The sequence below is a fragment of the Hyperoodon ampullatus genome (assembly GCF_949752795.1).
Source record: "Hyperoodon ampullatus genome assembly, chromosome: 10".
NCBI lineage: Eukaryota > Metazoa > Chordata > Mammalia > Artiodactyla > Ziphiidae > Hyperoodon > Hyperoodon ampullatus.
In genome coordinates, this window is record NC_136923.1 from 2,427,039 (window position 1) to 2,454,193 (window position 27,155).

General features: G+C 55.6%; 1 protein-coding gene across 2 annotated transcripts; it reads right to left on the reverse strand.

The window, feature by feature from the left end:
- Positions 1-1,390: 1,390 nt before the first annotated feature.
- On the reverse strand, positions 1,391-26,796 carry COPG1 (COPI coat complex subunit gamma 1; the record flags this gene model as incomplete). Of its 2 annotated transcripts, none has more annotated exons than XM_079713711.1 (24): positions 1,391-1,878; positions 4,801-4,899; positions 5,134-5,272; positions 7,610-7,707; positions 8,328-8,499; positions 8,785-8,927; positions 11,507-11,575; positions 11,887-12,012; positions 12,396-12,499; positions 13,798-13,873; positions 14,678-14,921; positions 16,891-16,986; positions 18,863-19,051; positions 19,237-19,304; positions 20,955-21,088; positions 21,184-21,341; positions 22,505-22,591; positions 23,013-23,105; positions 23,303-23,378; positions 24,763-24,842; positions 24,970-25,041; positions 25,281-25,361; positions 25,802-25,854; positions 26,745-26,796. In XM_079713711.1, the coding sequence occupies 24 exons, from the start codon at positions 26,779-26,781 to the stop codon at positions 1,748-1,750; spliced, it is 2,625 nt and encodes an 874-aa protein (XP_079569837.1). In that variant the 3' UTR covers positions 1,391-1,747. The 2 variants fall into 2 exon arrangements, with proteins under 2 accessions (XP_079569837.1, XP_079569836.1); XM_079713710.1 differs by having other exon boundaries at positions 12,396-12,523; positions 26,745-26,781.
- Positions 26,797-27,155: the final 359 nt, after the last annotated feature.

Consider the following 27,155-nt stretch of genomic DNA (forward strand, 5'->3'; position numbering starts at 1 on the left):
CCTCGGCCCCCAGGGTCTCCCTCCGCGCCCCGCCCCGCCCCACCCTACCCCCACCCCAGGCGCCGGGCTCACAGGGACACCTCCCGCCTCGACGCCCGGCCGGGCGAGGAAAGGGAGCTTCTCAGCCGGGGGCTCCCCCTGCCTAGCCGGCCCCGGCCTCCCCAGCTCCACCCCGCTCCCTCCGGGACCGCTGACCCCGAGGACCGCGCCCCACCCCCGCCGCCCGTCCGGTCTCACTTCCCCCTCAGGCCCGCCGCCTTCCCATCCCGCCTCGGCCCCGCTCACCCCCGCTCAGCCCCCGTCCGTCCCACTTCGCCTCCCCCTCAGGCCCGCCAGGACGTCCGCCTTCCCCCTCCTCACCTCCACCTCAGACGCAGCGGCCGCGTCGCTCTCCGCGCGCCCGCGATCCCCGCACCAGGCCCCGCCCCCAACAGGCCGGCCCCGCCCCCCAGCGGCCGGCGGTTCCGCCTAGCGCTGGGGCTTCTTCCCCTCCCGCATCTTGCAGAGGGTTGGGACTGCGGAACCTGACTCTCCTGAAGCCCAAGCAGGAGCCGCTGATTGTCTCGGGGACTCGTCCTCCGTGTGGGCCGTTCCCCTGCGGGGTTAACTCCCTCCCAGGGCGAACGTCGGGAATGGGCCGGGAAGGGTCCCGAGGGTGCAGGGTGGCAGAGACCCTAGATGCGACCCGGGGGCCTGCAGCCCCTTCTCCGTACAGCGGGAACCACGACTCCAGGGCACCAGGTTCTCGTAGGGGTGAAATCGGGACATTTTCTTTACTTCGCAGTCCTACTAACGGCTCATAGTTTCGGGCAAAAATTGAAAAACCATCAGAAAAACTGCCATGGATCACACAAGTCACTCTGAAACTTCGGTGGGCACCAGAACACTTTCCAAGGCCCCACCTTTCCCCCACCCGCCAAACCTGAATCTCTAAGGGTTGAGGCCTATGTTTTTTAAAAATAGGCTTTACAGGTCTATTTCAGCCACAAAATTGGCGAAACACCTGGCTTGTGTTTAAAAGCCCAGCAGAGGAAACCAGGGACTTCTGCTCTGTAAGGGCTGTTCCTCCGGCAGAAGTGCACCGGCCACCTCAGACCTGGCACTAGGCAACAGCCGGGTAATCCACCCAGACCCTCGCGCCTCACTGATCTCCTACAAAAGGAGGGTGGTTTAAGGGCAAAGACTCAATGCCTGCCAGCTGCTCTCATTCCCTCAGCAAACCTGCACCGCTCCTGCCCCTGGGCATGGGGCTCGGGTGGGGGCCAGTGAGAGGGTCCTGCTTCATGCTAAGTACAGTGGCAAAGGGCTGCAGGTGCAAACGGGACGCAGAGGTGTTCTTGGGGGTAGGGAAGCCGGACTCCTAAGCACGAGTCTGCAGAAGTAGCAGTCATTCAATAAATACATACTGATTTATTTATAGGGATAAGATGGTTCCTTAGGGGATCAATTCAAGAGGTGGTGCAAGCACTTTATTCATTTGAGATGTCCCTTCCCTGGCAGGCAAGGCAGCAAGTTCTAGGACAAGCTAAAATCATCCCCCTCTTTCAAAAGTTACCCTCAGCAGGGAGTTTTGGGGCAGGGGTTAAATTAAAAAAAACACAAAAAACAAAAAACCTCATTGATTCCTAATTGTTTTTGAATACAATTGGCTTGGAAAGGAGTTTCCACTGGGTTCATAAGGAAGGCCTGACTTCTGCACAGTGTTGGGGGGGGAAGGGTAGGACTTGGTCCTATGCAGGCTGGCCTCTTAGCCCACAGACGCCAAGACGATGTCCACTGGAAGCTCCTCCGAACTTCTGGCTGTCACCTGCATTGTTACTGTGTCCAAAAGCAGCAGCCGGGAGCGCACCAGGATGTCATGGCCCCCCCGGAATACGCCTGGAAGAGAAGAGAGAAGGACAGGTGTGTAAGGCAGAAGGGGGCTCACAGCTGGGCTGAGAGGGGCACCTGCAACAACTGGCGAAGGCAGCTCTGGGGCTTGAGATGGGAGGGGCCCGCAACCAGGAGCACTGGCTGAAATCCCTGGGTGAGGCCCTGGGCACGTCACTTTACCTCTTGAGCTGCAGCATCATCAATGATCTCAGTAGAGATCACTCTACTAGCTGTATTTCACGCTGCGGCCAGGCTAAAGTGAATTAGTGGACACATATGGCTTGTGTCTGACATCGCAGGGGCGCTCCCACACGCTGACGGAATCTAAGAGCACAGACAAAGGGACAGCCCCGCCATGACAAAACCACAGCGCAGGTGTCTGCAAAACCCGGGGGACTGGGTTGCTTCACTGTGGTCAGAAATGATGGGCTTGGGGGCTGTCAGCTGTGAGCAGGGCACTGAAGCAGAACTACTTCCTAACCCTGTTTATAAACACTCAGAAAAAAAAATTTCCTTTTGTTCATTGTTTTAGGTGTGATAAGTGTACTGCCTCCCTTTTAAACAAAGCGTCATTAGCTTTTAGAGAAGCATACAGATCAGAAACATTTACATATGAAATGTCTATATATAGACTTTGCTCTAAAATAATCTGGGGGTGGAGAACGAGTATAGGTGGAGACACTATCTGTTGTTGCAGCTGGAGGATGAGTACTTGGGGGTTCCATTTTTGTGTAAATTTGAAAATTACCTTTTATTTTTTTTTATTTTTATTTTTTTTTGCGGTACGCGGGCCTCTCACTGTTGTGGCCTCTCCCTTTGCGGAGCACAGGCTCCGGACGCACAGGCTCAGCGGCCATGGCTCACGGGCCCAGCCGATCCGCGGCATGTGGGATCTTCCCGGATCGGGGCACGAACCCGTGTGCCCTGCATCGGCAGGCGGACTCTCAACCACTGCACCACCCATAAGTGCTTAAAATCCCACTCCTATTAGAAAAGACCAACCAACCCGATAGAAAATTAGACAAAGGATCTGAAAACAATTCACAGAAAAGGAAATACAAATGGCACTTTGCATTTGAGACGATACTTAACTTCCTTCAATATACAAGAAATGTAAAGTAAAACTACACGGAGGGTTTCCCTGATGGCGCAGTGGTTAAGATCCGCCTGACAATGCTAGGGGACACGGGTTCGAGCCCTGATCTGGGAAGATCCCACATGCCGTGGAGCAACTAAGCCCGTGTGCCACAACTACTGAGCCTGTGCTCTAGAGCCCACGAGCCACAACTTCTGAGCCTGTGTGCCACAACTACTGAAGCCTGTGCGCCTAGAGCCCGTGCTCTGCAACAAAGAGTAGCCCCTGCTCGCCGCAACTAGAGAAAGCCTGCGTGCAGCAATGAAGACCCAATGCAGACAAAAATAAATTAATTAAAAAAACAAAAACAAAAAAAGCTACATGGAGGGGCTTCCCTGGTGGCGCAGTGGTTGAGAGTCCGCCTGCCGATGCAGGGCACACGGGTTCGTGCCCCGGTCCGGGAAGATCCCACATGCCGCTGATTGGCTGGGCACTTGAGCCATGGCCGCTGAGCCTGCGCGTCCGGAGCCTGTGCTCCGCAAAGGGAGAGGCCACAACAGTGAGAGGCCCGCGTACCGCAAAAAAAAAAAAAAAAAAAAAAAACTACACGGGGACACCATTCTTTACACCTGACAAAGATCATAAAGTTTGATAACGCGTTGTGTTGTCCAAAGTGTGGGAGAAAAGGAATACAATTCCTACGGAAGGCAACTGGAAATATTTACCAAAATGAAAAATGCACTTTAACCTGGTAAAGCCTTGGGAAACTTACCCTACAAATACCCTCAGTGCACATAGGCAAAATAAACTGTGTATGTATACATGTGTGTATGTATACATGTATGTATGGGATTATTCCCTGCAGCACAGTTTGTAACAGCAAAAGACTAGAACAGGGGCTTCCCTGGTGGCGCAGTGGTTGAGAATCCACCTGCCAATGCAGGGGACACGGGTTCAATCCCTGGTCTGGGAAGATCCCACATGACGCGGAGCAACTAAGCCCGTGCGCCACAACTACTGAGCCTGTGCTCTAGAGCCCGTGAGCCACAACTACTGAAGCCCGTGTGCCTAGAGCCCGTGCTCCACAGTGAGAAGCCACCGCAATGAGAAGCCCACGCACTGCAACGAAGAGTAGCCCCCGCTTGCCGCAACTAGAGAAAGACCACGTGCAGCAGTGAAGACCCAATACGGCCAAAAATAAATAAATAAATTTATTTAAAAAAAAAAAGACTAGGACAATCTAAATGTTCATCGATACAGGAACTGGTTCTACAAAATATGGTCCATCCATAGAATGGAATAGTAATCAACTACAAAGAAGAATGAGCACACAGTTTGGGATGATGAGAAAGTTCTGGAGTTGGATGGTGTGATAGTTGCATAACAATGTGAATGTACTTAATGCCACTGAACTGTACACCTAAAAATGGTTAAAATGGTAAATTTCATGTTACGTTAAAAAAAAAAAAAAAAAAAAAAGAGGAAGCTCTGAGTATCGCTAGGGAAGTTCTCCAAGGTGCACCGTCAAGTGAAAAACCAAGTGCAGAACAACATATACACCACCTGTATATAAACATTTGAGTTTAAAAAGGGAAATGCGTACACATTTGCTTTTACATCCCTATGATCACAGGAAGGATATACAGCATCCTTTATAATATAACACTGGTTGCCTGGTGGAAGGGAAACTGAATGCCTGGCAGCAAGTGTTGGGAGGGAGACATTTCACCACAGGTCTCTTTATGCCCTGTGAACATTCAACGCTGTGAATTCTGAATTCCCAGGCTCCCGGGGGGGCCCCCAGCCCAGGATGTGGTGGCATCAAGGCCCTTCCCACCAGAAATGCCACTTACCTGCCAGGAGCAGCGTGTGTGTGTTCTTGTTGTCCGGCACTTTGTCTGACCTCTCACAAGGGTGCATTCCTAAGAACTTCACAATATTGCCCACAGCCTCTGTGGGGAGAAATCCCAGTGTTATTAACCCACGACCTCCCCTGGTGCCACCACCACTCCCCCATCCCCTGACTCCACTCTGCAGTTTTTAATGAAGTGGCATCTGAAGTACGTGCTCTAGACATGGTCCTGGATCTTTGGGGACATGGGGGCAGGGGACGGGGGGAGCTCTTCAACAGTAGCCAAGGATCTCGTAAGGCAAGCAAGCCGGAAATGGCATTCCCCAGGACTTACCTTCAAGCGTCTTGATGGTGGACAAGGTGAATGTTTCCTCCTTCTCAAACTCATCCCCTACCTCATCCCAGGCTGCTTCAAAGTTCAGCTTCATGACCTTCTGGATGTGATCAGCTATCGTGACTTCCAGATCTTCCAGCTGGGGAGATGCAGGGGCGCATTAGGCACACAGCTCTCGGGGACAGACACCTCCAAGCCTCTGCTCCGCTCTGGCCACCCGCCCCTTCCCACCACGCAGCCACAGGTGCTTGCTAGGCACTGTGGTCAGGCGACAGGCACCACCTGACCGGCTCCCTGTCCTCAGGGTGTTCACAGCCAAGTGGTGTGCCCTCAGCAGAAAACGCCTCACCTGTTCACAGCCGTCCCTCAGTATCTGTGGGGACTGGTTCCAGGACCCCCTCGGATACCAAAATCGCAGATTCTCAAGTCCTTTATATAAAATGCTGCAGTATTTGCATTTAACCTACACACATCCTCCCTTATACTTTGAATAACCTCTAGGTTACTTAATACCTGATACAATGTAAATGTTATGTAAATAGTTGTAAGTACAATGCAAGCACTATGGAAATAGTTGCCTTGTGTGGCAAACTCAAGTTTTGCTTTTTGGAATTTTCTGGAACACCCCCCACCGCAATTCTGAATATTTTCTATCTGTTGGTTGAACACATGGAGGCAGAATCAACAGATATGGAGGGCCTGCTGTCCTCACCCTCGGGTGGCAGCTAGGAGAACGCAGCACTCTGAAGCCTGGAGTAAGTGCCAGACTGGATGGGAGGGAGGCCTGCATCCTGTGACTCAGCAGTGTCCTCCCTGGGGCCGACACGTCGTACTGCCCCCCACCTTGAGCTAACTGTACATAAAGGTTCCCCATTCATTCACCCAGCAGCTCTTCACTGAGCCCCTACTCCTGTGCACGTGTAAGGTGCTCACAAGTAGCACTCAGCTCCTACAGGAGAAGCTATGCCTCAGACCCAGCCCTCCTGTCCTAGGGCAGTTCCCGCCCTCAGGTCATTACTGGCTCAGGGAAGGCCCATCCTTCCAATGGACCTGGGAGGACACAAGTGACCATCAGCTGTATTCGGTGACTGCCCCTCTGGACATGAGGGCTCTGACAATCTCCATCCCAGGTTTAGTATCAGGGTCTGCACTCAGAGGGCATTGAGTCACTGTGACCTGAGCAAACCCCAGAACCACCCTGCACTCAGTTCCATGCAAGCTCCGAGAGCTGGAACTGGAAGGGCCGTTGCAGCGCATGACTGCCCCTCTGGACATGAGGGCTCTGACAATCTCCATCCCAGGTTTAGTATCAGGGTCTGCACTCAGAGGGCATTGAGTCACTGTGACCTGAGCAAACCCCAGAACCACCCTGCACTCAGTTCCATGCAAGCTCCGAGAGCTGGAACTGGAAGGGCCGTTGCAGCGCATGAAAGGACTGCCCAGCAGATGCAAACGGATCCAGTTTCTCTAGAAAGCAATTTGACAGTATGAATCAAAGTCCTTTTTTTTTTCCGCTGTGTTGGGTCTTCACTGCTGTGCACGAGGTTTCTCTAGTTGCGGCGAGCGGGGGCTACTCTTCATTGTGGTGCACCGGCTTCTCATTGCGGTGGCTTCTCTTGTTGCGGAGTATGGGCTCTAGGGCACACGGGCTCTAGAGCAAAGGCTCAGTAGTTGTGGTGCACGGGCTTAGTTCCTCCGTGGCATGTGGGATCATCCTGGACCAGGGCTTGAACCCGTGTCCCCTGCATTGGCAGGCGGATTCTTAACCACTGTGCCACCAGGGAAGTCCCTCAAAAAAGTCTTAAAATCAGACTTAGCCTTTAACCTAATTATTCTACTTCTAGGAATCTGTCCTAAGAAGATAACTTGAAATGCAGATAAAAATTTGTACCCAAAGGGATGGTTAATGTAGCATTTAAAAAGTGAAAATTTGGGAATTCCCTGGCAGTCCAGAGGTTAGGACTCCATGCTTCCACTGCTTAGGGCCCAGGTTCAATGCCTGGTTGGGGTACTAAGATCCCACAAGCCATGCAGTGCGGCCAAAAAAAAAAAAAAATTTTTTTTTTAAAGTGAAAATTCAGAATCACAAATGCCAAGGGTTTAAGGAATACGAGGTCAAGTGAGTTAGGATATATTAAGATAAGGGAGTATCTTAAAGTCATTAAAAATTGTGTTTATGAAGTATTTGTAATGGCAGGAAAATACACTCTGGTTCTAAGTGAGCACAGCAAGATCTGTAAGTACAGAATAACCGCAACGATACAACTCCTCCCCCCCAGTCATTCCCAAGGACTATGGGTGATGTTTTCCTGTTTGTGTATACTTTGTTTTTGTATTTCCCAAGCTTTCTTTTTACACACGAACATGTATTTTTTTTTTTAAGTTAAAAAAAAACTCCTTTCAAAACCAAAACCAGCAAGGAAATGCTTCAGGACTGGCTGTCAGCTCCTGAAGCCCCCCTGCCCCAGCTTCTTACCACATACTCATCCTCATAGCCTTCGTCGTCGGTCTCCCCGGTGGTGGGATCGCAGTCCTTGACAGTGAACTTCATCATGCAGCTGAACGTGCAGCCCACTGTGGGGAGGGAAGGCCGGGCAGTCGGGCGAGGTCCTCTGTGGGCGGGCGGCCACAGCCTGCCCTTTAGGCCTCAGCTGCATGTGCACTATCAGCACATGCCACCCGGCCCCACAAATCTGGACAGAGGGTACTGGCTTGTAGAAGGCAGGAGAGCCAGGTTGCAGCCCCCAGGAGTTGCCCTCACAGGGCAGGAAGAGAGAGGAATGCAGAGATGCTGCAGGGTGGCTACTGGAAAAAGCACCTGGTTTCTTTGGTTGGAGTGGACCTGGGACGGTCCATGTTTGTGCCTGTCTCTGGGCCTTCCTCTGTGCTCTCTCCTGGTACAATGAGAGAGTCCTGGTTTGAGGACCAGGCAGACCTGGGCTCTGCGTCCTACCAGCCACGTGAACTCAGACAAGCCATTTAACCCGAGTCTTACTTTCCTGCTCCCCAGGGGTCTATGAGGAGGAAATGAGCGGATGTGTGAAAAGCCCCCAGGACATAGCCATCCTTTTCTTCTCAGGACTGACCTCAAGGAGCTGAAGCTCTGACAGGAAACAAACAGCTGGTGCACAAGCCATCCACCCCACCCCCAGGGGCTCCTACAAGGCCAGGGGGGCATCTGCAGAGGGGCTCACCTGCCGTGGGGTCTTCCTTGGGCAGGGCCACCAGCGTGTAGCAGGTGCCGGGCTGATTGTAGGGCAGGCTCCGGGCGGGGACGTAACACAGCACCTCGTAGGCCTCCGTGGGCTCCATCTGCACTGTGACGTTTTCCAGAGTCTGGTCGTTGAGCGTGTTCGTGCAGTCAAACTGGACCAGGGAGCGGGGGGTGGGCGCTGAGACACTGCCCTGGACCCAAGCCTGCTGCACAGGAGCAGCCAGGAGGTCCTGCCTCTCACCCCAGGGCCACGCCGATGCCCATCTCAGGCCCCCGTCCCAGGCTCTGTGTCTGCACGTGGACGCTCAGGAGCCACAGGGGCCCTGCATCAAGGACTCGAGGGACACAGCAGCTGGTCGTGGATGTGGCATTGGGCTGGGCTCCAAGCACCGGTGTGGGGTGCCAGGGCCCTGCGGGAGGGCCTCCCCCCGGCTCACCTGGAAGACCATGTGCTCAGGGAAGGTGTGTTTGGTGCAGCGGATCACGTACTCTGTCTCCGACTCAGTGAGAGCCACGGGCTCAGGCGAGGACTTGAAGAGGGGCCCCAGCCCCTGGAACTCCGGCACTGCCGCCAGCTGCTCTGAAACCCCCAGGCCACACGCTCACTCAGCTGCTCAGTGATGTCTCTAACCAAATCCTCAGGCCTGGTCGTCAAGCTCTCCCACCCACTGAAGTAGGCACTCCCGATTTCTCGAACAAACCCGAGCGTTTCCTCACCTCCCTCACTCTGTTCAGCTTGTGCCACCCACATGAAACACTCCGCCCCGCTGTCCCACACAAGACGCCAGAGCAACCAATGGACATTAGGCCCAACGTCCCAGGCCTAATCCATTTGGAGACTCCCTCAACCTTAGAAGCTCAGCAAGGATTCTTAAAAGAGGGAGACTGGGAAAAGGCTACGAGGAGCTGAATGCTGTGATGGCCACGGAACCAGGTGAAAGAACAAACTGGTCTTAGACACGGGGCAGTTAAGACAGTGGCCCAAAAGGAGAGGCTGCAGATTCAGAGTGTTGCAGAAAACCCAACTTAGTGTGGACGGTGGGCGTTTGGTAAGGCCTCTCCCTGTGGCCCACAGCCAGGTTCCAGCCCTGGTGAGTCCAGGTGAACAAGGCGTCTGGCAGCTGTCCCTATTCTACGGCAGGGGCACAATTCCCCACAGAGTGGTCATGAATCACCTGTGTCAGAATTACCTGGGGGTGAGGGCTTGTGAACAACGCAGATTCCTGGACCCATCCCAGATCGGCTCTATCAAAATTTCTGGGTTTGGGATCCACCAATCTGCATTTCTAACAAGTTTCCTCAGATGACTCTGATGTATACTGATATTTGAAGACCACCACTCAAGGTTTTTAACTTGTCTTCCCAGTTAAATTGAACTCCATGTGGAAAAGTACTGTGACTGAGGCCAGGGATTTGATACTCTGCCTGAGCAGGTACTTGATTCACATTTCAGGGACAGGGAGAGAAAGAAGGCATTATTATTATCTGGCCTTCTTCCCCCACAAAGAGGCAGCCTGTGTGCCTGCTTCAGCCCTCTGAACGTGCCGGCGATAATAAAGCCCAGAAAGAGCCAGCTTACATATTAGGAGGCACATTCAGGCCCCCTGTGAGCCTCAGCCACCAGAGTGCTTTTCTATGGGAATTTATTTCATTGGGCATCAAGTTTGCAGACATGCTGCCCCTTACTGCCTGGGGGACTCTGCTAGTAGCTATAAACTAACGCCTCTGAGTTTCACACTCTTCATCAATCAAACAGATACAATAATCTTGTCCACAGGGTTGTTGTGAAGATAAAAGAGGGAATAAAGGTCAAGATCTAGCAAAGATCCTGGAACTTAACACGTGGTCCATAAACATTAGGATTCGGAAGGTTGTTTACAAATGGGCTTGAGTCCCTGGAAGAGGCTTCAAAGGAGTCTTCCTTGGGGGGCGTGGCAGAACAGCGGCCCCCAAGACGTGCATGAGCTAATGCCCAGAACCTGTGAGCATGTTCCCTCACTTCGCAGAGATTACGTTGGGTCTTGAGCTGGGGAGCGTCTCCTGAATTCTCTGGGTGAGCCCAAAGTGACCACAAGGTCCTGGTGAGAGGGAGCCAGGAGGGTCAGAGGCAGAGAGGTGTGACTGTGGCTGTGCTTCTGGCTTTGAAGACAGAGGACGGGGCTCTAGGCAGCGAATGCAGGCGACCGCGAAAGGCGAACCCCTCGCGAAAGCGCCTCCAGAGGGGGCTCGGCCCCGCCAACACGGCGGAACCCATTTTGGATTTCTGTCCTCAGAACAAGGTAATAAATTTGTGTTACGTTAAACCACTAACTTCATGGTAACTTGCGACAGAAGCAAGAGAGAACTAACACGCAAGGGAAAGCTTCGGATTAGAGTGATCCCAGTCAGCTCAGGATCCTAGTTTTGCTGAATCTGAGACAGTATGTTGATGGAAGACAGGGTTCGGGAAGGGAATGGAAAAGGTGGGATTTAATTTAATTCAACGGTAACCGGGAGGCCTACTGTGAGGAAGGAAGGCGCTAAGTGCAGTGACAGAGAACACAGACGACAGCACGTGGGGAACTGCACAGGACCGCGGAGGAGAAGAGAGGAGCCCAGGGAGGGCATCGCCAAGGGCGAGGGACACGTGCTAGGCCTCAAAGGTACGAATCTAGTGGATAACGTGCTCCGGCAACTGGACGCGCAGCCTCTCCCCTTAAAAATGCAGAGGGACAGATGAAAACCGAAAGAAAACCCTGCAAGACAACGTGGACGGAACACATCTGGAACCCGAGACAAAGGACCGTGTCCCTTGAGTCAGCTATATGGCATCAGACATCCGGAACTGGCCTGGGCCTCAGGGAACTGAGCCTCAGAACCAAGGCCGAGGCAGCTGTGAGCCAGTTGGAGCTGCATCTTAATTCCACCGCCACCCCCCCGCCGCCCCCCCTTGCTGTGCAAACTTGGGCAAATCGCTGTCTCTCTCTGAACGTCCACATCTTCCAATACCACATGGACCCAATAACCTCCACCTGAGGTTCCAACATGCTGTCTGAATACTCTCAGAGCCCAGCACTCAGGAGAGACCCAACCGATGACAGCTCCTACCCTTAATTCCCTGGAGAAGAACCGCTACCCTAGCCGCGGCCCCGGGAAGCCCCGCCAAGCACCACCACTCACCTTGGAAGATCTCCTGCCGGGTGGCTGCCACCTTCTCAGGCTGCTTGGCTGCTGTGATGGGGGTGCTTTCTGCAGGAACAAACATGCATGGTGACCCATAACTCCAGGAACGGGCCAGGGTAGCGCTGACCACGGTGCTGTTACTCAGGGATTATAACTCCCACCCCCGAGAGTGTGAAGCACAGAGCACGTGAGGAAGAGAGCGGGTGTCTGGGCCTACGTGTCTTCATTTCCTGCGGCCAGAGGCAGACGGGATAACTCCCTCCGCCCAGCACAGCCCCATCCATCCTGGGCAGGTTTAGTGACTTTGCAGCCAACGCAGACCCTCCAGCGGAGGCCTGGACCGGAGGGCCTATGAAAGGAGTGCAGGTGTTACTTACCTGTTCTCTGCTCTGCCATGGGTGTGGTGGCCAGGGGGACAGACTTGAGGTCAAAAGGCTTTTCCGATGGTTCTAGAGTGTACTGCTGCAGAGCCCTCTCCAGACCAGGGATGGACACGGTCAGACCTAGAGGTCAGTGGGAGACTGAGGTCCTGGGGTCGAGGTTGTAGGACCTTGAGAAAACCACTTAGGCCTCTGAGGTCCCACTTTCTCATGACATCGTCCTTCGCAGGACTGATGTGGGGAGAAAACGGACATAAGAGAGGGACTTATAAAGGGTAAAGCACTCTGCAAGTGGAGGCTCTTATGACTAACTAGTGTTTCAATTCACTGGGCTGTTTCCACCCACGGGGCTGTGAACGCAGGGCCCTGGGTCTCTGGAGATCACAGTGATGCTCAGCAGTTGCCATGAAACCCCAGCCGAGAGCGTCGTGCCTCCGAATTCCCCTGCTTGGCGAGATTGCAGCTCCATTATGGGGCTGGGTCAGGGTCAGCCAGGAAAGACTCACCGTTTAGGATATAGCCTGCATTGAGGGCCTTCTGCTTCTGCTCCAGGACACTGAGATAGAAGGTGGCTCGGTCCCTTACTTCGTTGTCATCGTCCATCACACACCTGTGGCCAGAACACAAGGTCCTCCTGACCAGGGCCCCGCAGGGTGGCAGGAGGCATGCTGCAGGGCTTCAGCAGAGGTCAGTGAGAGGAAGCTGGTCTCTTAAAGCTCAGTCCTCGGATGTGGGCCCAGGAATCAAATGCACAGAAGGGCCCGCGGGACTCTATAATTAACTAGGAGGTGGCCGTATTCATACTCCCTGGACCCTCCCCCCAGAGCCCACCCAGTGGGGGAGGCAATCTCCTGTATCCACAGCATACATCACAAAAGAATTTAATATGACCCAACAGTTCCACTCCTGGGTATACACACACGAGAACTGAAAACATGTCATATAAAAAGTCGCACACGACTGTTTACAGCAGCGCGAGTCACAACAGCCACGAAGTGGAAACAATCCAGATGCCTATCAACAGATGCACGGACAAACAAAATGTGGTCTATTTGTGCGATGAAATATTATTTGCCCATAAGAAGGAATGAAGTACTGGCACATGCTACAACACGGATGAACCCTGAAAACATCAGGAAGAAGCCAGACACATGAAAGGCGACACACTGTATGCCTGAGTTTATATGAGGCGTCCAGAACGGGCAAATCCAGAGCCAGAAGGCAAGCAAGCGGCTGACTAGGGCTGGGGGGCTGGGGGGAATTGTGATGACTATTCATCGGTACACTGTTTCTTTTGGGGGTGCTAAAAATGCTGTCGGGACTTCCCCAGTGGTCCAGTGGTCAGGACTCTGCACTTCCACTGCAGGGGGCACAGGTCCCATCCCTGGCCAGGAACTAAGATCCCACAAGCCACGTGACATGGCCAAAAAAAAAAAGTTTTCAACTTAGACTGTGGCAATCGTTATGCAACTCTGAATGTACTAAAACCATTGTATTATACATTTTAAATGGGTACATCGTATGGGTCTCGAATTATATCTCAATAAAGCTGTTTTTTTAAAGTAGAGAACACCTCAAATTAACGCCTAGGTGGAGGGATTTTTGCATGACATTATTTTTCATGTTCTTTTTTTTTAATTAATTAATTTAGGCTGTGCAGGGTCTTAGATGCGGCATGCAGGATGTAGTTCCCCGACCTGGGATCGAACCTGGGCCCCTTGCATTGGGAGGGCAGAGTCTTACCCACTGGACCCCCAGGGAAACCCCATACTTTTCTGTGTTTCCATTTTTTCCTATAATCAATAGTTGTGTATCTTTTCTCCCCTTTTCCAATTAAAAAGAGACAAAGGACAGCTGCCTGGGCCCAAGGGAACACTGTTGTCCACCAGGCCCGTGGCCTGGACTCACCTCTTCAGCAACACCAAGATACTGGGCAGCATCTCTTCATTCTGCGCTCCGAACTTGGCCAGAGCACTGACAGCGCCTGTGTTTATGAAGCAAATACGATTTACTGCCAGGGCTCGGAACGGGCCATCCAGAGCCAAGCAACCCCGACCCAGCAGGCCCAACCCGACACCATGAAACAAGGAGCCTCGGTCACGTGGGCACCACCCAGCCTCAACTCCTCGCCTCTCACGGGGAAGGCAGCCCTGTTCTTGGGTCCCAGGAGTCCTTTTCAGTATTAACTAAGAAGAGGCCATGAGAGCTGCCCTCAACTGCTGTATCCAAACGGCCTCAGCTCACAGTGAAGCAGTACACGACCATAAACAAGAGAACAAACTACTACTGAAGGAGTAACAACTGCTGAAAGAGGAACATCTGTCCAGAGAGGGCATGAGAAAAAAAGAGCAATAAATTAAAAGTAAAATTAAGAATATGATGGTTGCACATTGAATTGCACACTCATTTAAAACAGTGAGTTTTATCGTATGTGAATTATACCTCAACAAAGCTATTATTAAAAATAAAAAACTAAACACCAAAAAGAAAGGAAGAAAGAAAGGAGGAAAGAAAGGAAAAAGGGAGCGAGAAAGAGAGAAAGAAAGTTAAATGACAACATATAGTGACACTTAAAAACAAAAAAATCACTAAGGCGAATTAGAGGTTAAGAACCATTTACCTAGATGACGCCCAAACATCTAAGGTCCTTGCTACAAGATTATAAAACACCAAGCTTGTGAGGCAACAACACCAGGTGCCCATGTCCCCCAGGGGCTCAGGGCCCTTGGCCGGGGGGGCGTCTACTGCAGGGCAAGCCCGGGGCCCAGGGGCAGCCCTGCTGACCCACCTGCCCGGACCTCCTCATGCTCCAGGACCACTCGGTTGTAGATGAAGCGGATGTACTTGGAGGGGTTGTTGGTCTTGGGCCCCTCCTGGCCCAGGAGGTGCAGGATGCGCGTGGCCAGCACGGTGAACTCGCAGTCCTCGATGAACTCGCACAGGTGCGACAGCCCCGTCTCCTTGCTCTCCGAGTTCTCCTCGATGATGCTGATGATGCAGTCCACGATGGCCCGCTTGTACTCAAAGCCGCCCTGCAGCACAAGGGGCGAGCTGAGCACCGAGGCCGCTCTCTCCAGAGCCCAACGGGCACCCGGCACGGCGGTCCAGGCACTGAACCTGGGGACGAGGGCCCGGCTCTCCCAGCCTCTACCTCCCTTTCGTGTAAAACAAAAGGCTCGGGCTGAATGCTCGCTGGGGCCCTGCCTGTTCTAAGAGTAGATGGTTTAAGAGAAATATCTGGGACTTCATTGTCTTTCCAGGTGTGAGATAAAGGCAGGATGGGTGATGTGCACGCTGGAGGAGGAGTGGGGTGTTAAGTGTTTAACGGGAACAGAGTTCAGTTTTGCAGCATGAATACGCTCTGGAGGCTAACTGCACGCCAGTGTGCATGTACTTCACAGCACCTAACTCTACACTTAAAGACAGGTAAGATGATAGAATTCTATGTCGTGGGTATTTTATGACAGTTTGAAAAAAGGCAGAATAGGGCAGTAGAGAGACAAAAGATCCCAGGATCAAATCTATGCTCTGGCACTTACAGACTTTAATAACAGAAGTGGCAAGTGAGATACCCCCTCGGTGCCCGGCCGTAACCCGGCAACGTGCAGCACGCTGGATGGGATGGTGGCGCATGCATAGTGCCCGTCCCATTTAAAGAGCGAAATCACCAAGCAGCCTAGCGTTGTTTTTAAAGAGAAACTGGAAATCTATCGAGGTGGTTTTCCTGATTTTTAAATAACGGCTACTAATTCAAAATGTGTAAAACCCTGCACAAGTCAAGTAGAACTTGTCTGTGGGTCAAATCTGGCCCCTGTTCTCAGATTAGTTTGTTTTACGGCCGTGATAAGTCACTCTCTTTGTCTGAGCCTCAGGCACCTTCGTAACAAGGACCATTAGCGTACTGACCTCATGGGTTATTGTGAAGAATAAATACGCTCACATGCACCTTACATTTCAATAAGGCTGTTCTGTCAGCAGGTGCCCTAGTTATAACACCGGCTCTGCAGCCCGCCCGCCGACTGGGCACCGACAGGCTCAGAGTAACTGCAGGGCTTCGCGTGCAGCAGCTCATGGCTGACACGCCCTGTGCTGAGAGACAGACCCTTTTCTAGCAGACAGGGTCTCGGTGTCTGATTGCTGTGTTCTAATGAGTGAAGCTCTCACGCCGTCTTCCGTGGAGCCACATGTTGTCCTGGGAAGCAGGGAGGTCCGGGAGAAAAAAACGGGCTCTGGAGCCAGACACTTACTGACCGGGTGGCCACAGGCAGGTGGTCTCAGATCCCTGATTTTTAAAGGGAGAAAGTAACGTCTACGACAAGGCCTGTTATGAGGATCACGAGATCGTATACGCTGTGTGGTGTCTCCACCGCGCTGGGCCGTCAGCTGAAGGCACCCTAAGCCCTGTGCCCTTCTCATATTCTTGGGAACCCCGAAGGCACCCAAGGCAATGGTTCCTCTACTGCCTTGGTCCAAGGGCCCATCTGGGGCTGGGGCAAAGGGCCACCAAATATCCGGGGACCAAATCTACTGCATGAACACTATGCTTCTGCTCCTCTGAACGGACCAGTTTTGTGGAGACAACCAAGAAAGGTGGCCCACGTGAATCATTAGTTCATGACAGGAACAAAAACAGAACCAATGTCACATTATTAGCCTCAGTTTCCCAAGAAAGCACCCTGGAGCTCGTGGAATGGCCGGAATATTTCTACGCGAGATGACACCAGACAGAACTCGGTTTCCCATCTTCTACACAAGCATCACCTTGGGGCATCTGCTAGGTCTTTAGAGCCCGGGTAGTGTGTCACTAGGGTTATTAGCGTGATCACGGTGATTGGTGCATGTTTACACTGTCAGCCCACGAGGAGTTTCAAGGGCCGCGGGCACCAGGAAAGCAGCCGGCAGCAGGTGGACTGGGTACACCCGAGAACTAGTTGGGTGTGGAGCCAGCGGCCAGGCCACCACCCGCACAGGAGACCTGGCGCCCGAGCACACCGTGCTTACCTCCTCACGCAGCATGGAGAACAGGAAGTTCATGAGCACGGCGTGCTTGCGAGGGTACTTCTGACACAGTGCGCTGATGGCCTGGACCACCACCACCTGGGCCAAACAGACATGCGTGAGCAGCGGCCCTGCCACCCGGTGGTTACTTCATGCACCCAGGGCCAGCAGAGTCCTTCCTCAGGCAGGGCCGGGCCCTGGGAGCAACGGGCCAAGACGCGAGGGGAGCCCCACCTCCACCCTCAGGGGGCCCGCAGCCCCGAGCCCCCCAGACAGGGAGGCATGCACAGCAGTCCCGAGGCCCAGATCCAGACTCTGGGCCCCTCTACCCAGACTTCAAGGAAAGTCCGCCAGCCGCTCCATCCCGCCTGTCCTGCTTCTCTCCTCCCCCACCATCCCCACCCCTGAGCCTTCCAGCTCAGGCTGCCCCTTGGGGTGCTCTGGCCCCAGCCCTCTCCTCTTCTCAGTCTCTTTGGCAATCTCACCTCCTCCCGTGGTTTTAACCATCCCTTCTATGCCCCCAACGCCCAAACCTTCGTCTCTGGTCTGAGTTCAAGAGCAGTGCTTCCCAATGTCTACCACACAACTGCACCTGGTGCCCACGGGCACCCCAAACTTGGCCGCAATCACCACCATTACCCCCGCTTCCCTCCTCTCTGCCCTGACCGTCTCCCTCCTTCCCCAGACGCATCCACAGCACCGTGAACCCCAACTAGAACACGGACTCACCTCTGAGGACGTTCACGCCCTCAGCTGTCACATGGCGCCCTGACACCTGGCTCTGTTCCCCACGGGCTCTGAGACCAGCCCCCCTCCCGGTTCCCAGGCCTGCGGCTGCCTTCGCCTCTCTGCCCAGCTCCCACCACCAAGCCTCAGTCCAGTTCACCCTCCAGCAGCTTGGGAAGGACCTCTCTACGTGCAAGTCTCACTGTGTCATTGCACAGTCTACGAAGTATTCCTATAACCCACAGGCAGAGTTTATTCTGCCTACTTTGTGTCATTCCTGCTACAGAACTCACCACGCTCTATCTCAGTCATTCTCATTGCCCTCTGTCTGCCTTCTGCCCTGATTAAAGCTCTCCAACAATATACTAACGTTTATGTAACTGTTGTAAAGTAACATAGTTACAGAAGTTGAGAACAGCGCGTAGGGAGGGGAGGAGGGGACGGGTGCGGCTGTGCAGGGAACACCAGGGAGTCTCTGGGTCGTGGTGCAGTTGAGCATCCTGTATCTTACGCAGTTTCACACACACACACACGTGTAACTGGTGAGCAAACTGCGGCCTGTGCCTGTGCTGTGACACTGTCCTGTGGCCCTGCGGGTGCTGGAGGACGACGCAGCTGGGGGAAGGGGGCACGGGAATTCTCAGTATATTTCTTTACAACCTTCCGTGCATTGTTTGAAAATAAAAGTTTAGAGAACACTACAGAAAACGCTTTAGCAGCTTCCCTAAAACCACAGCTCTTTATCACGAGCCCCGGGGCCTCACACGGTCTCGCCACCACCTGCCCCGACCTCATGGCCTCCACTGGCCGCGAAGCACTTCAGCCCTTTCCTCTTGTTCCCAACACGCTTGCTTTTCTGCCTTTTCTCCCGTGTCTGCCCAGGTACCTCCCTGGGGCGGCTCCTCCTGGGAACCTCTACCCTGTGGGGTTTCGTCCCTGCACTCGTGTGTGAAATTACCGTGTCCCCGCCTCGTTGACTGTCCCCCTCCCCTCCCCAGCCAGCAAGCTCCAGGAGAGCAGGACTGGCCTGTCCACTGCTCTGTTCCCCTTTCTCCAAACTCTGCCCAGCACATGGCAAGCGCACAAGAAACACTGAAGAACTTAACAAGCTGTCCGGGAGGCTCCTGGCCTCGCTGGACAAAAGCCGGACGCAGCATCGCGCGCACCTCTGCCAGCCCTCCGCCCCACCAGCCCCCCAGAACCTCCACCCCGGCTCGGAACGGGGACGCGGCAGGCGGGGACTGTGGACCTTGAACTCGTCCGAGATCTCTGACATGAAGGAGGAGATCTGCTTCATGAGGCGGTCGATGCTGCCCTCGCTGCCCGTCTTGAGGAGGGTGGTGATGGCCAGCGTGGCGATGCTGCGGTTCGAGTCTGTAACCAGGTTCTCCAGGTCCAGATTACAAGCTGTCACCGCAGATGGATGCTTCATGGCCACCTGTTTTGATTCGGGAGGAAAGAGATGAGGACAGGGACGGGGTACAGCAGTTCCCCCACCGTTCCGCTGGTCCTTCTGGTGAGCTCAGGTCACCGCCGGAGGGCAGAGGCGGACCAGGGCTGCACCTCCCGCAGGGCGGGGGCCAGGAGACTCCCCCAGCCCCACTCCGCCCACCCCGAACTCACCTTGTTGAGGGTGCGGACGGCGGCATAACGGAGCGCGGCCTTGGGGGAGCTGCAGAACAGCTGGAGCACTGCGGGGGGACAGATACGGCTGCTGTGCTGCCGGGAAGCCCAGGGGCCCCCACGAGGGGCAGGGACCGGGCACAGCGGCGGGGCACACGTGCAAGGGCTCTGAGGCTGCGTCCAGCTGTCTCCCTGCTGGTGCCACCACCCCAACCAAGGAGACAGCCGTCCTCCCCGTGGGCACCTGAGCCTCGCACGGACCCGTGGGCACGCTTGCAACTACCAGCGGTTCACACGCGGGAGCCTACGGTGCCGGGCACAGGGCTGAGCACTGCCTGCCGTGTCCCCGCGAGTCCCCACACGCCTGCAAAGCAGCTCCCGTATCTCCCCATTTCACAGACACAGAGGCCAAGGCACAAAGGGGCAGAGCAACTGAAGGAACGAGGCCGGCAGCCAGGAAGCGGCAGAACCAGGACTCACAGCCGGGGCTGCCTGCCCCGGGGCCCGAGCCGCTGCCCCAGTTGGGGCCCCGAGCCGCTGCCCCAGTCGGGGGCCCAAGCCGCTGCCCCAGTCGGGGCCCGAGCCGCTGCCCCAGTCGGGGGCCTGGCAGAGCATCGGCCGCCCCAGCCCGCACCTTGGCCTCAGGAAGCTCAGGCTCCGGGTGCGCTCACTGGAGCAGCGAACGTGACTGCTGTTTCCTACAGTGTCTACGCTCCTCTCCTCATAACTTGGCTTCCATTCTCTTATACTTTTTCATCACCTATTTACCGTTTTCTTATACAACCCTTATTTTAAAAGCTCTCTCTGTTTGACTTTCGTTATTCTGGAACATGAGTAATATAACAAGAAAGAACAAACATTCGAACCAGGGAATGAATTAGTTCTTTTGCTTCTGTCGCCAAAGAGGAGGAGAGACTTCTCTCTGCAAATGCGAACCCATCTCTCTGCCTGACAGGTCGGCAACCTTATTCTGGAGAACATGAGAAAAGCAGGAGGGCCAACCATTCCTCAGCCTCTGCAGCTGGAACTCTCTGGCAGAACCTCATGGCTTCCATTACTAGGTCTCTCCTTCTGGGACACTTGCCCCTTGTCTCCTGCACCCGCCTTCCAGGACCGAACACTTAGCCCACTGTCACGTGCCTGCTACCCCGACATGTAGTGAGATCTCAACGCTCAGCACAGGGGCCCGCACGACCAAGGCACTGATCACTCAGCAGCTGGCCCCACAGAAGCGGGAGCCCAGCGGATTCTGCTGCACGACCGCCCAGAGCGCAGGTGCCGCGTGCACCACGCTGCCCGTGTAATGGCACGATTGCTATCCTTCCCGTGGACAGGACAGCTGGCTCGCCCAGGCTCGCCCAGCTGCCCCGCCACAGAACCAGGACTGCAACCCACACTCCTGTCCAGACTCTGACCAAGCCCTCTTTCTCCTCCCCGAGACGGCCTGGGCCCATGGCTTCATAAACGCGGGCTTCCTCCGCCGGGCCCTCCTGCCACGGCAGCCACCCGCAGGCGGCAGAGCGCCTCTGAACCTCGCCTCCGCCCCCCACCAGAGCCCAGGTGAGAGGCCCTGGCCCGGCAGGGAGCTGATACCTGCTCTTCACCATGGCCTGCGGCCCGCCTGAGGGCATTTCCTTTCCTTCCCGCGCCCCCTGGCCCAGGGCCTAGCTCCCGGCAGGCACAGCCGAGTGGGGCTGGGGTGGGGGGCGCCCAGTCACCTGACACGGCCGGGGCCAGCTCCTTGGCGCTGCAGCCCGGCAGGCCAACGACGGCCGAGGCGGCCTCGTACACCACCAGCTCGTGCTTGTTGCGCAGGCAGCTCTCGATGAAGTCGAACAGCGGGCTGTCGCGGCTGCGGGACGACAGACGGCAAGGGGACGCTGGGGGGCCCGCCCGGGAGACGGGCAAGGCCTCACGTGGCACAAGAGGGGTAAACGGCGCCACTACCTGCCGTCCTCCTCCTCCAGCTGCCGGCTGGCCACGCGGATCATCATGCAGTAGGCAAAGGGGGACTTGAGGCCGTGCCGCGTGAACTTGCTGATCATCTTGCTGACAGCCAGGCGGTCGTTCTTCCGCACGTGGTACAGGAGCCCCAGCGCGTGGTACTAGAGGGCGGGAGAGGGCCGCAGAGCACGGGCGGGTGAGGCCGGGCCCCCTGGCCGTGGGGCTCTGGAGGTCACAGTCCCTCTGGGCTCTGGCCTCCTCGTCTCTGGGATGGGCATCGTGGTCGCTTCCTCCAGAGCCCGGGTGCCACCGTGCCCAACCAGCCACCTGGGTGTCTGCGGTCCTCGTCCGCCCCCAATTTCAGCAAGGGCCTCGACAGGCAGCGTGAGTGCAGGTGTGGAGGGGACAACAGGTGCCACAGATGGAAGAACAGGAGGAGACCAGGTGTCTCTGACCAGATAGAGAAAGCGGGAGCCAGGCCTCGAGGGGGACTTGTGTCGTAAGGTGCTGTGCAGACGTGAGGCGTCACAGCGTCAGACCTTACGTGTGACACCGCGTGACAGGTACTTCTGCCCCCACTGCCCTGCCCCAGGACTCGTGGCTGCTGCCGGCAAGGCCAGGTCTGCAGAGGGAAGGCACACGGAGTTACCTCCTGTCCCCTCCACTCTTCCCTTATTCCTTACCAGGGTGACACTCAAGGGCCTTCTACGTGGGAAGCTTCTGTGACCCTGGGAAGGGTTTGAGGGGCCACAGCTGGTCCTGGAGACGAGACCCAGCACAAAGGGCACAGAGGGAGAGAACAGACGCCCACACACGGAGGCTGCAGGTAGGGGCCAGATGGGCAGAGGCTACAGAGGCTCTCATTTTATCCTCACAGCTTTGTGAGGCAAGGACTTTCATTCCTGTTTTACAGACAAGGAAACTGAGACCCATGGAAATAAAGGGGTTCCTGGCTGAAGTCACTGAAGAGATCAGCACGTGAAAGCTCCACCAGGATGCTTCCATGCATCACTAACAAAGCCAGCTGGGCAAAGGCCCTCCGCCTGCCTGGGCCAGGTCAGCCATGTCGCATACCCCAAAACAACGCTCTGGTTATCAAAATACTCGATATTTTGGTACCAGCTAGTAACGCCTCTAACCCAACTCCCCCCTGCACGTGGTGCCCTGGATTCTTTCCCCAAACCCCCCAAGTCTCCCCACACGACAAAACGATTAAAGCCTGCTCCAGCCAGGGGCCGCCAGGATCTCCGTGGTAAGAGTCCACGCTGTCTGGCCAGGACAGTGCCACCAGCCTAAGTACCTTCAATATCACTGCTCTGCTCACCTGGACCATGATGTTATCACTGGATGCCGCCTCCTGGGCCTCATTCACCCAGCGCTTGACCACGTCGAAGCTGCACTTGAGCAGATGCTGTGGGGCACAGGGCACATTGAGGGGTGGGCAGGCAGGATGCTCTGCCATCACACCTCCCGGCCTGGCCACAGTTCAGCTGGCTCTGGGTCTTTCCTCAGACACAGCCCAGGGCCCCTCTGTCGTCCGGGTCCTCTGAGAAGCGCACAGACTCGGGACAGCTCCCACCCTCACTCTCCCTGCCCCGGCAGACTTCCTGCCAGGCTCAAATTCCAAAAATCTGTCACCCCAAAGGATGGGTCAAGGCTGTCCAACTGGCCCCTCAATTGACCCAGAGTTCCCCGGGAGCTCTTTACTGAGAAGGGGGTGCGACTCTCAGATCTGGGGATACAAAGCTTTTCTTTTCTTTTGGAAAGCGACTTTGATGTTTCTTCAGCCTCCCAATCCAGCCCCCGCCCCCAGCCCCGCTGAGGCTACACACCAGGGAAGACACCAGAGCAGAGCTGGAGACGCTGGGCACCTTGTCCACGATGGCTTGCTTCATGTAGCGCTCAATAGCCTGTAGCATGGTGCTCTTTGGGGACAAGGGGTGGGCGGTCAGTCCCTGCCACCCTCAGGTGTGCAGGAGACAGGGTGTGGAGGAGGAACGGCCAGGAGGGAGGAAGCAGGCTCACGTCCTGTGTCCCCGCACCCCTCCCAGGAGCCGGGGGACGAGCTGAGCATGTGAAGGGTGAGACCCCGTGGCGACCAAGCTGGCCAAGGGGGACTCACATCAGTGATCTGGCACAGGGCGCGCACGGCCGGGCCCCGGTAGCTGTCTTCCTTCCCAGTCATGTCCTTCGTCAAGCTGCGGGGACAAGGCGATGGCCTCACGCAGGGGCCGGGCCTGCCCACCCCGGGTCACCACGCCCGTCTCCTAACGGGCGTCCTCTCTGTGCTAACCCTTCCCCGCCACACACCACACAGCAGCCAGAGGGTTTTTCATAAAACTGAAAACTGACCGGGTCACTCCCCTGCTCTGACTGAAACCTTCCAGAGGCTTCCTGCTGCCATCGCCATCAGCCCCTCACAGAGACGTCCCCAAACAGGCTGTGCTCTCCACCCCAGGCCCTGGCACCTGCGTCCCCTCAGCCGGGCGCACTGCCCCCCTCATCTCCACCTCTGTCCTGCTACTTCTCGCTCAGCCCTCAGGACTCCAGACGGTTCCAGGAGGCCTTTCCTGACCCACATTCAAGTTCGCTGTCCTCCTGACCTGCGCTCACAGCCGTCACGCTTCCCTAACGCCTGTCTGCTGGGTTACTTCTCGGTAAATTCTGGGGCTGCAGAGGCCACGCCTGTCGTGTTTGCTGCTCTATTCCCAGAGTTCCACGGGGGCTGACAGACGATAAATATTGTCTAAACGAACCTACACACGAATGTATAACGTCCACCCCAAAACTGTGGCAAGAAGAAGTAAGAGAACTGAGCCCAGGGATTATATTTCTGTCCACTCTGCCCCCTGAATCCTTCAGCCTAACACTCAGTGAGCAAAGCAGTCCTTAGTGAGCGAGTCTGCGTGTGCTCCCCGTGTACATATACCCCTACGTGAATCCTCCCTGGGCTTTCTCTTAGTACTCGCTAGAGTCTTTGTGAAACTTCCGGCTGCCTCAGTTGACTGAGAGGAATCAAGGGAAGGAAGGCTCTGTGCCTAAGTTCAGCCCAGAGAATTAAAAGGGAAACCGCCCACCCTGGAGGCCGCCACTGGTGGGCAGGGTAACTGAAGGACGAGGCAGACAGGAGAGCAAAGGAGAAAAGGGCGCGGGTGGGCTTCCCTGGTGGTGCAGTGGTTGAGAATCTGCCTGCCTATGCAGGGGACACGGGGTCGAGCCCTGGTCTGGGAAGATCCCACATGCCGGGGAGCAACTAGGCCTGTGAGCCACAGCTACTGAGCCTGCACGTCTGGAGCCTGTGCTCCGCAACAAGATAGGCCGCAATAGTGAGAGGTCCGCGCACCATGATGAAGAGTGGCCCCCGCTTGCTGCAACTAGAGAAAGCCCTCGCACAGAAACAAAGACCCAACACAGCAAAAAACGAAAGAAAAGAAAGAAAAGGAAGGAAGGAAGGAAGGAAGGACTGAGTTAAAAAAAAAAAAAAAAAAGGGCACAGGCAACGCGTAAGCCAAAGTCTGAGCGCCTGGTGCTCTTGAGAAGATGGACTCTGTGTCGGTGGACCATTCAGAGACCAAGACTCGCCTGCTGGTCACGATGATGACATCCTCTGCGATGCAGGACATCTCCTTGATGGTCAAGTAGCACATCCGGCGGAGGGTGGGCTGGGCAAGAGATGCGAAAAGCCCTCTGACCCCTGGCGCAGCATGAGGCAGCCTCGCTGACAGGAGCCCTCCCACCACCCTGTCAGAACTGCCCCCTCTGGAGGAGGGCTGGGGTGGGGACACTTACATCGTTGGACTGAAAGAGTTTGGTCATGGCAAAGAAGGCCTCGGTTGCTTCTGTGGTCCCCAGGTGCTCCCCCTGTTTTAATCAAGAAAGAAGTCTCAGCTTGGGACAGACGGGCCAGAATGCTCTTCCTGCCCGATCAGCCCAGGCCAGGTCCTCGGACCCTGCAGAGGCTCCGTCAAGGGCGACACATTGGAGTGGGACGCTGAGGGGACCCAGAGCTGGGCCTCTGGCTACAACTACACAGGGGCTGTGCCCCTCCCCCCAACACACCCCAGTACCATCTTCCCCACCCCCAAGCCTCACCCTGTTACCTGGTTTATGAGGTAGAGGATCTTGGTGAGGATGTGGGCACATTTCCGAGGATTGATAGGAGTTTCGTTAAACACGCGGGCCTGGGAAGAAGCGACCAAGGATATTACCTTCTGGCTGAGTTTATTTCCCTTCCCTGACTGCCCTCAAGCACGTCGAGGTCTGAGAGGGCCCAGGGTAAATAAATACACTTGCCCAACCTTATTTTCATAAGGAAAGAGTCTTGCTTTGCTTTTTTCTTACTTCACCTATTAACAACTCCTGAAATTTCCCCTGAATATTAGCTGAGGATGTGCTGACTTAGTGATTAACGGATAGTCAGGCAACGCTTATTAATTAACTAGAACAAGAAACGAAGATGAAGAAAAAGACAGGTCTAATGAACCCTCCCCGGGAACAAAGTGCCCCCGCCTTTCCAGGAGCAGGTCTCTCCCCTGCTGTCCTTTAAACCAGCACTCTGAACGCGCCCGCACGCCGACCAGGAACGCTCGTGATGGAAGAGACGGGAGCAAACGACACTTGCCTCCTGGAGCACTGCGCTCTTCTCAAGGTGCTGGAACGGGTTGGAGCCTCCACCTACAGTCAGAGAACAGGCAGGACTGAGCACAGGCTGGGACCCTGAATTTCGGAACTCTCTCAGACGTAGCCAAGGGAAACATGTCCCAGTGCGCGACCTAGTCAAGCTCCAACTCCTCTGAACGACAACCAAAGCTCTACAACCTGCCAGTAGATCCAGCCATCCTCCTGCAAGGGGAGCTCCCTCCATCCCAAGCCACTGACTCACAGTCACCCAGTAGCCCTGGTACAGTCCTTGTGTGCCTCTCAGAGTGTCACGTCTTGCATTCATTTATGCAACTGGTACTTAACTGAGTTCCTACTACGTGCGGGACCACCACTTCCAGCGACTAGGGTCTGTGCTTGGCAGATATCACACGTGTAATTAGTTACACACCTCAGTATCTGACTGACGTCTGTTTCCACTACGTCGCGACCACTCTAATATTCCCGGCTCGAGCACTGAACGTCTCACTTGTTCTACTGCAATGTCAGGGCACAGTACAGCCTGGCATGCAGTAAGCGCTCAATATATATTTACTGGGTAAATGCATGAGAGTCAGGGTTCTCAGCCACGGGACACTGTGCTCCCCAGTCTGGTCAGCACCGACGCAGCCCCAGCGAATCCCCACAGGAGCATCGCGCGCGGCCCCCTCCCCTGACAGATGGGGAAACTGAGGCACAGAGAGGCGTGCGACCCGCCCAAGGTCACCCAGCGAATCGCGGTCCGAGCTTACGAGTGAGGGGCAGTGGAGCCTGCTCGGGCTCTCCAGAGCTTGCCACTGACCGGCGGCAGCCCCTCGCACAAGCCCCCGTCCCTCCCGGGGCCTCGGGTCAGGACAGAGGCCTCCGGGGAGGGCGCCGAGAGCCTGGGCAGTGGTCCGGCCTCCCCCAGGCCTCGCCCCCCTCACCCGATTCCTCGTCCTTCTTGTCAAATTTCTTCAGCATGGTGGTGCCGGCGGGGGCGCGAACCAGCACCTAGCGCAGGACTGACCGACTGACGACGGTGGTCCTCCGGAGGTTCCGCACGGGCCACTTCCGGTCGGCCACGTCGCCCGGCGCTGTGCGCAGGCGCACTCCACGCTCCGCGCATGCGCACACCCGGGACGCTTCGCCCCGTCAGGCATTAACCCCGTCCCTGCCGGGAGGGGCCGGGGCTTAATTCGGTGCCTTACGCCGTCCTCTCGGTACATTCGTTCCCGCCTCACTGCCTGTGGCGGGGGTTTGAACGTGCTTTCGGAGGCGAGGCCCTAGCACGCTGGCCCGAGTAGCCGCCCACCTCCGAGGTGCTACCTCTTCTGGTCACCTCCTCCCGGAGGCCC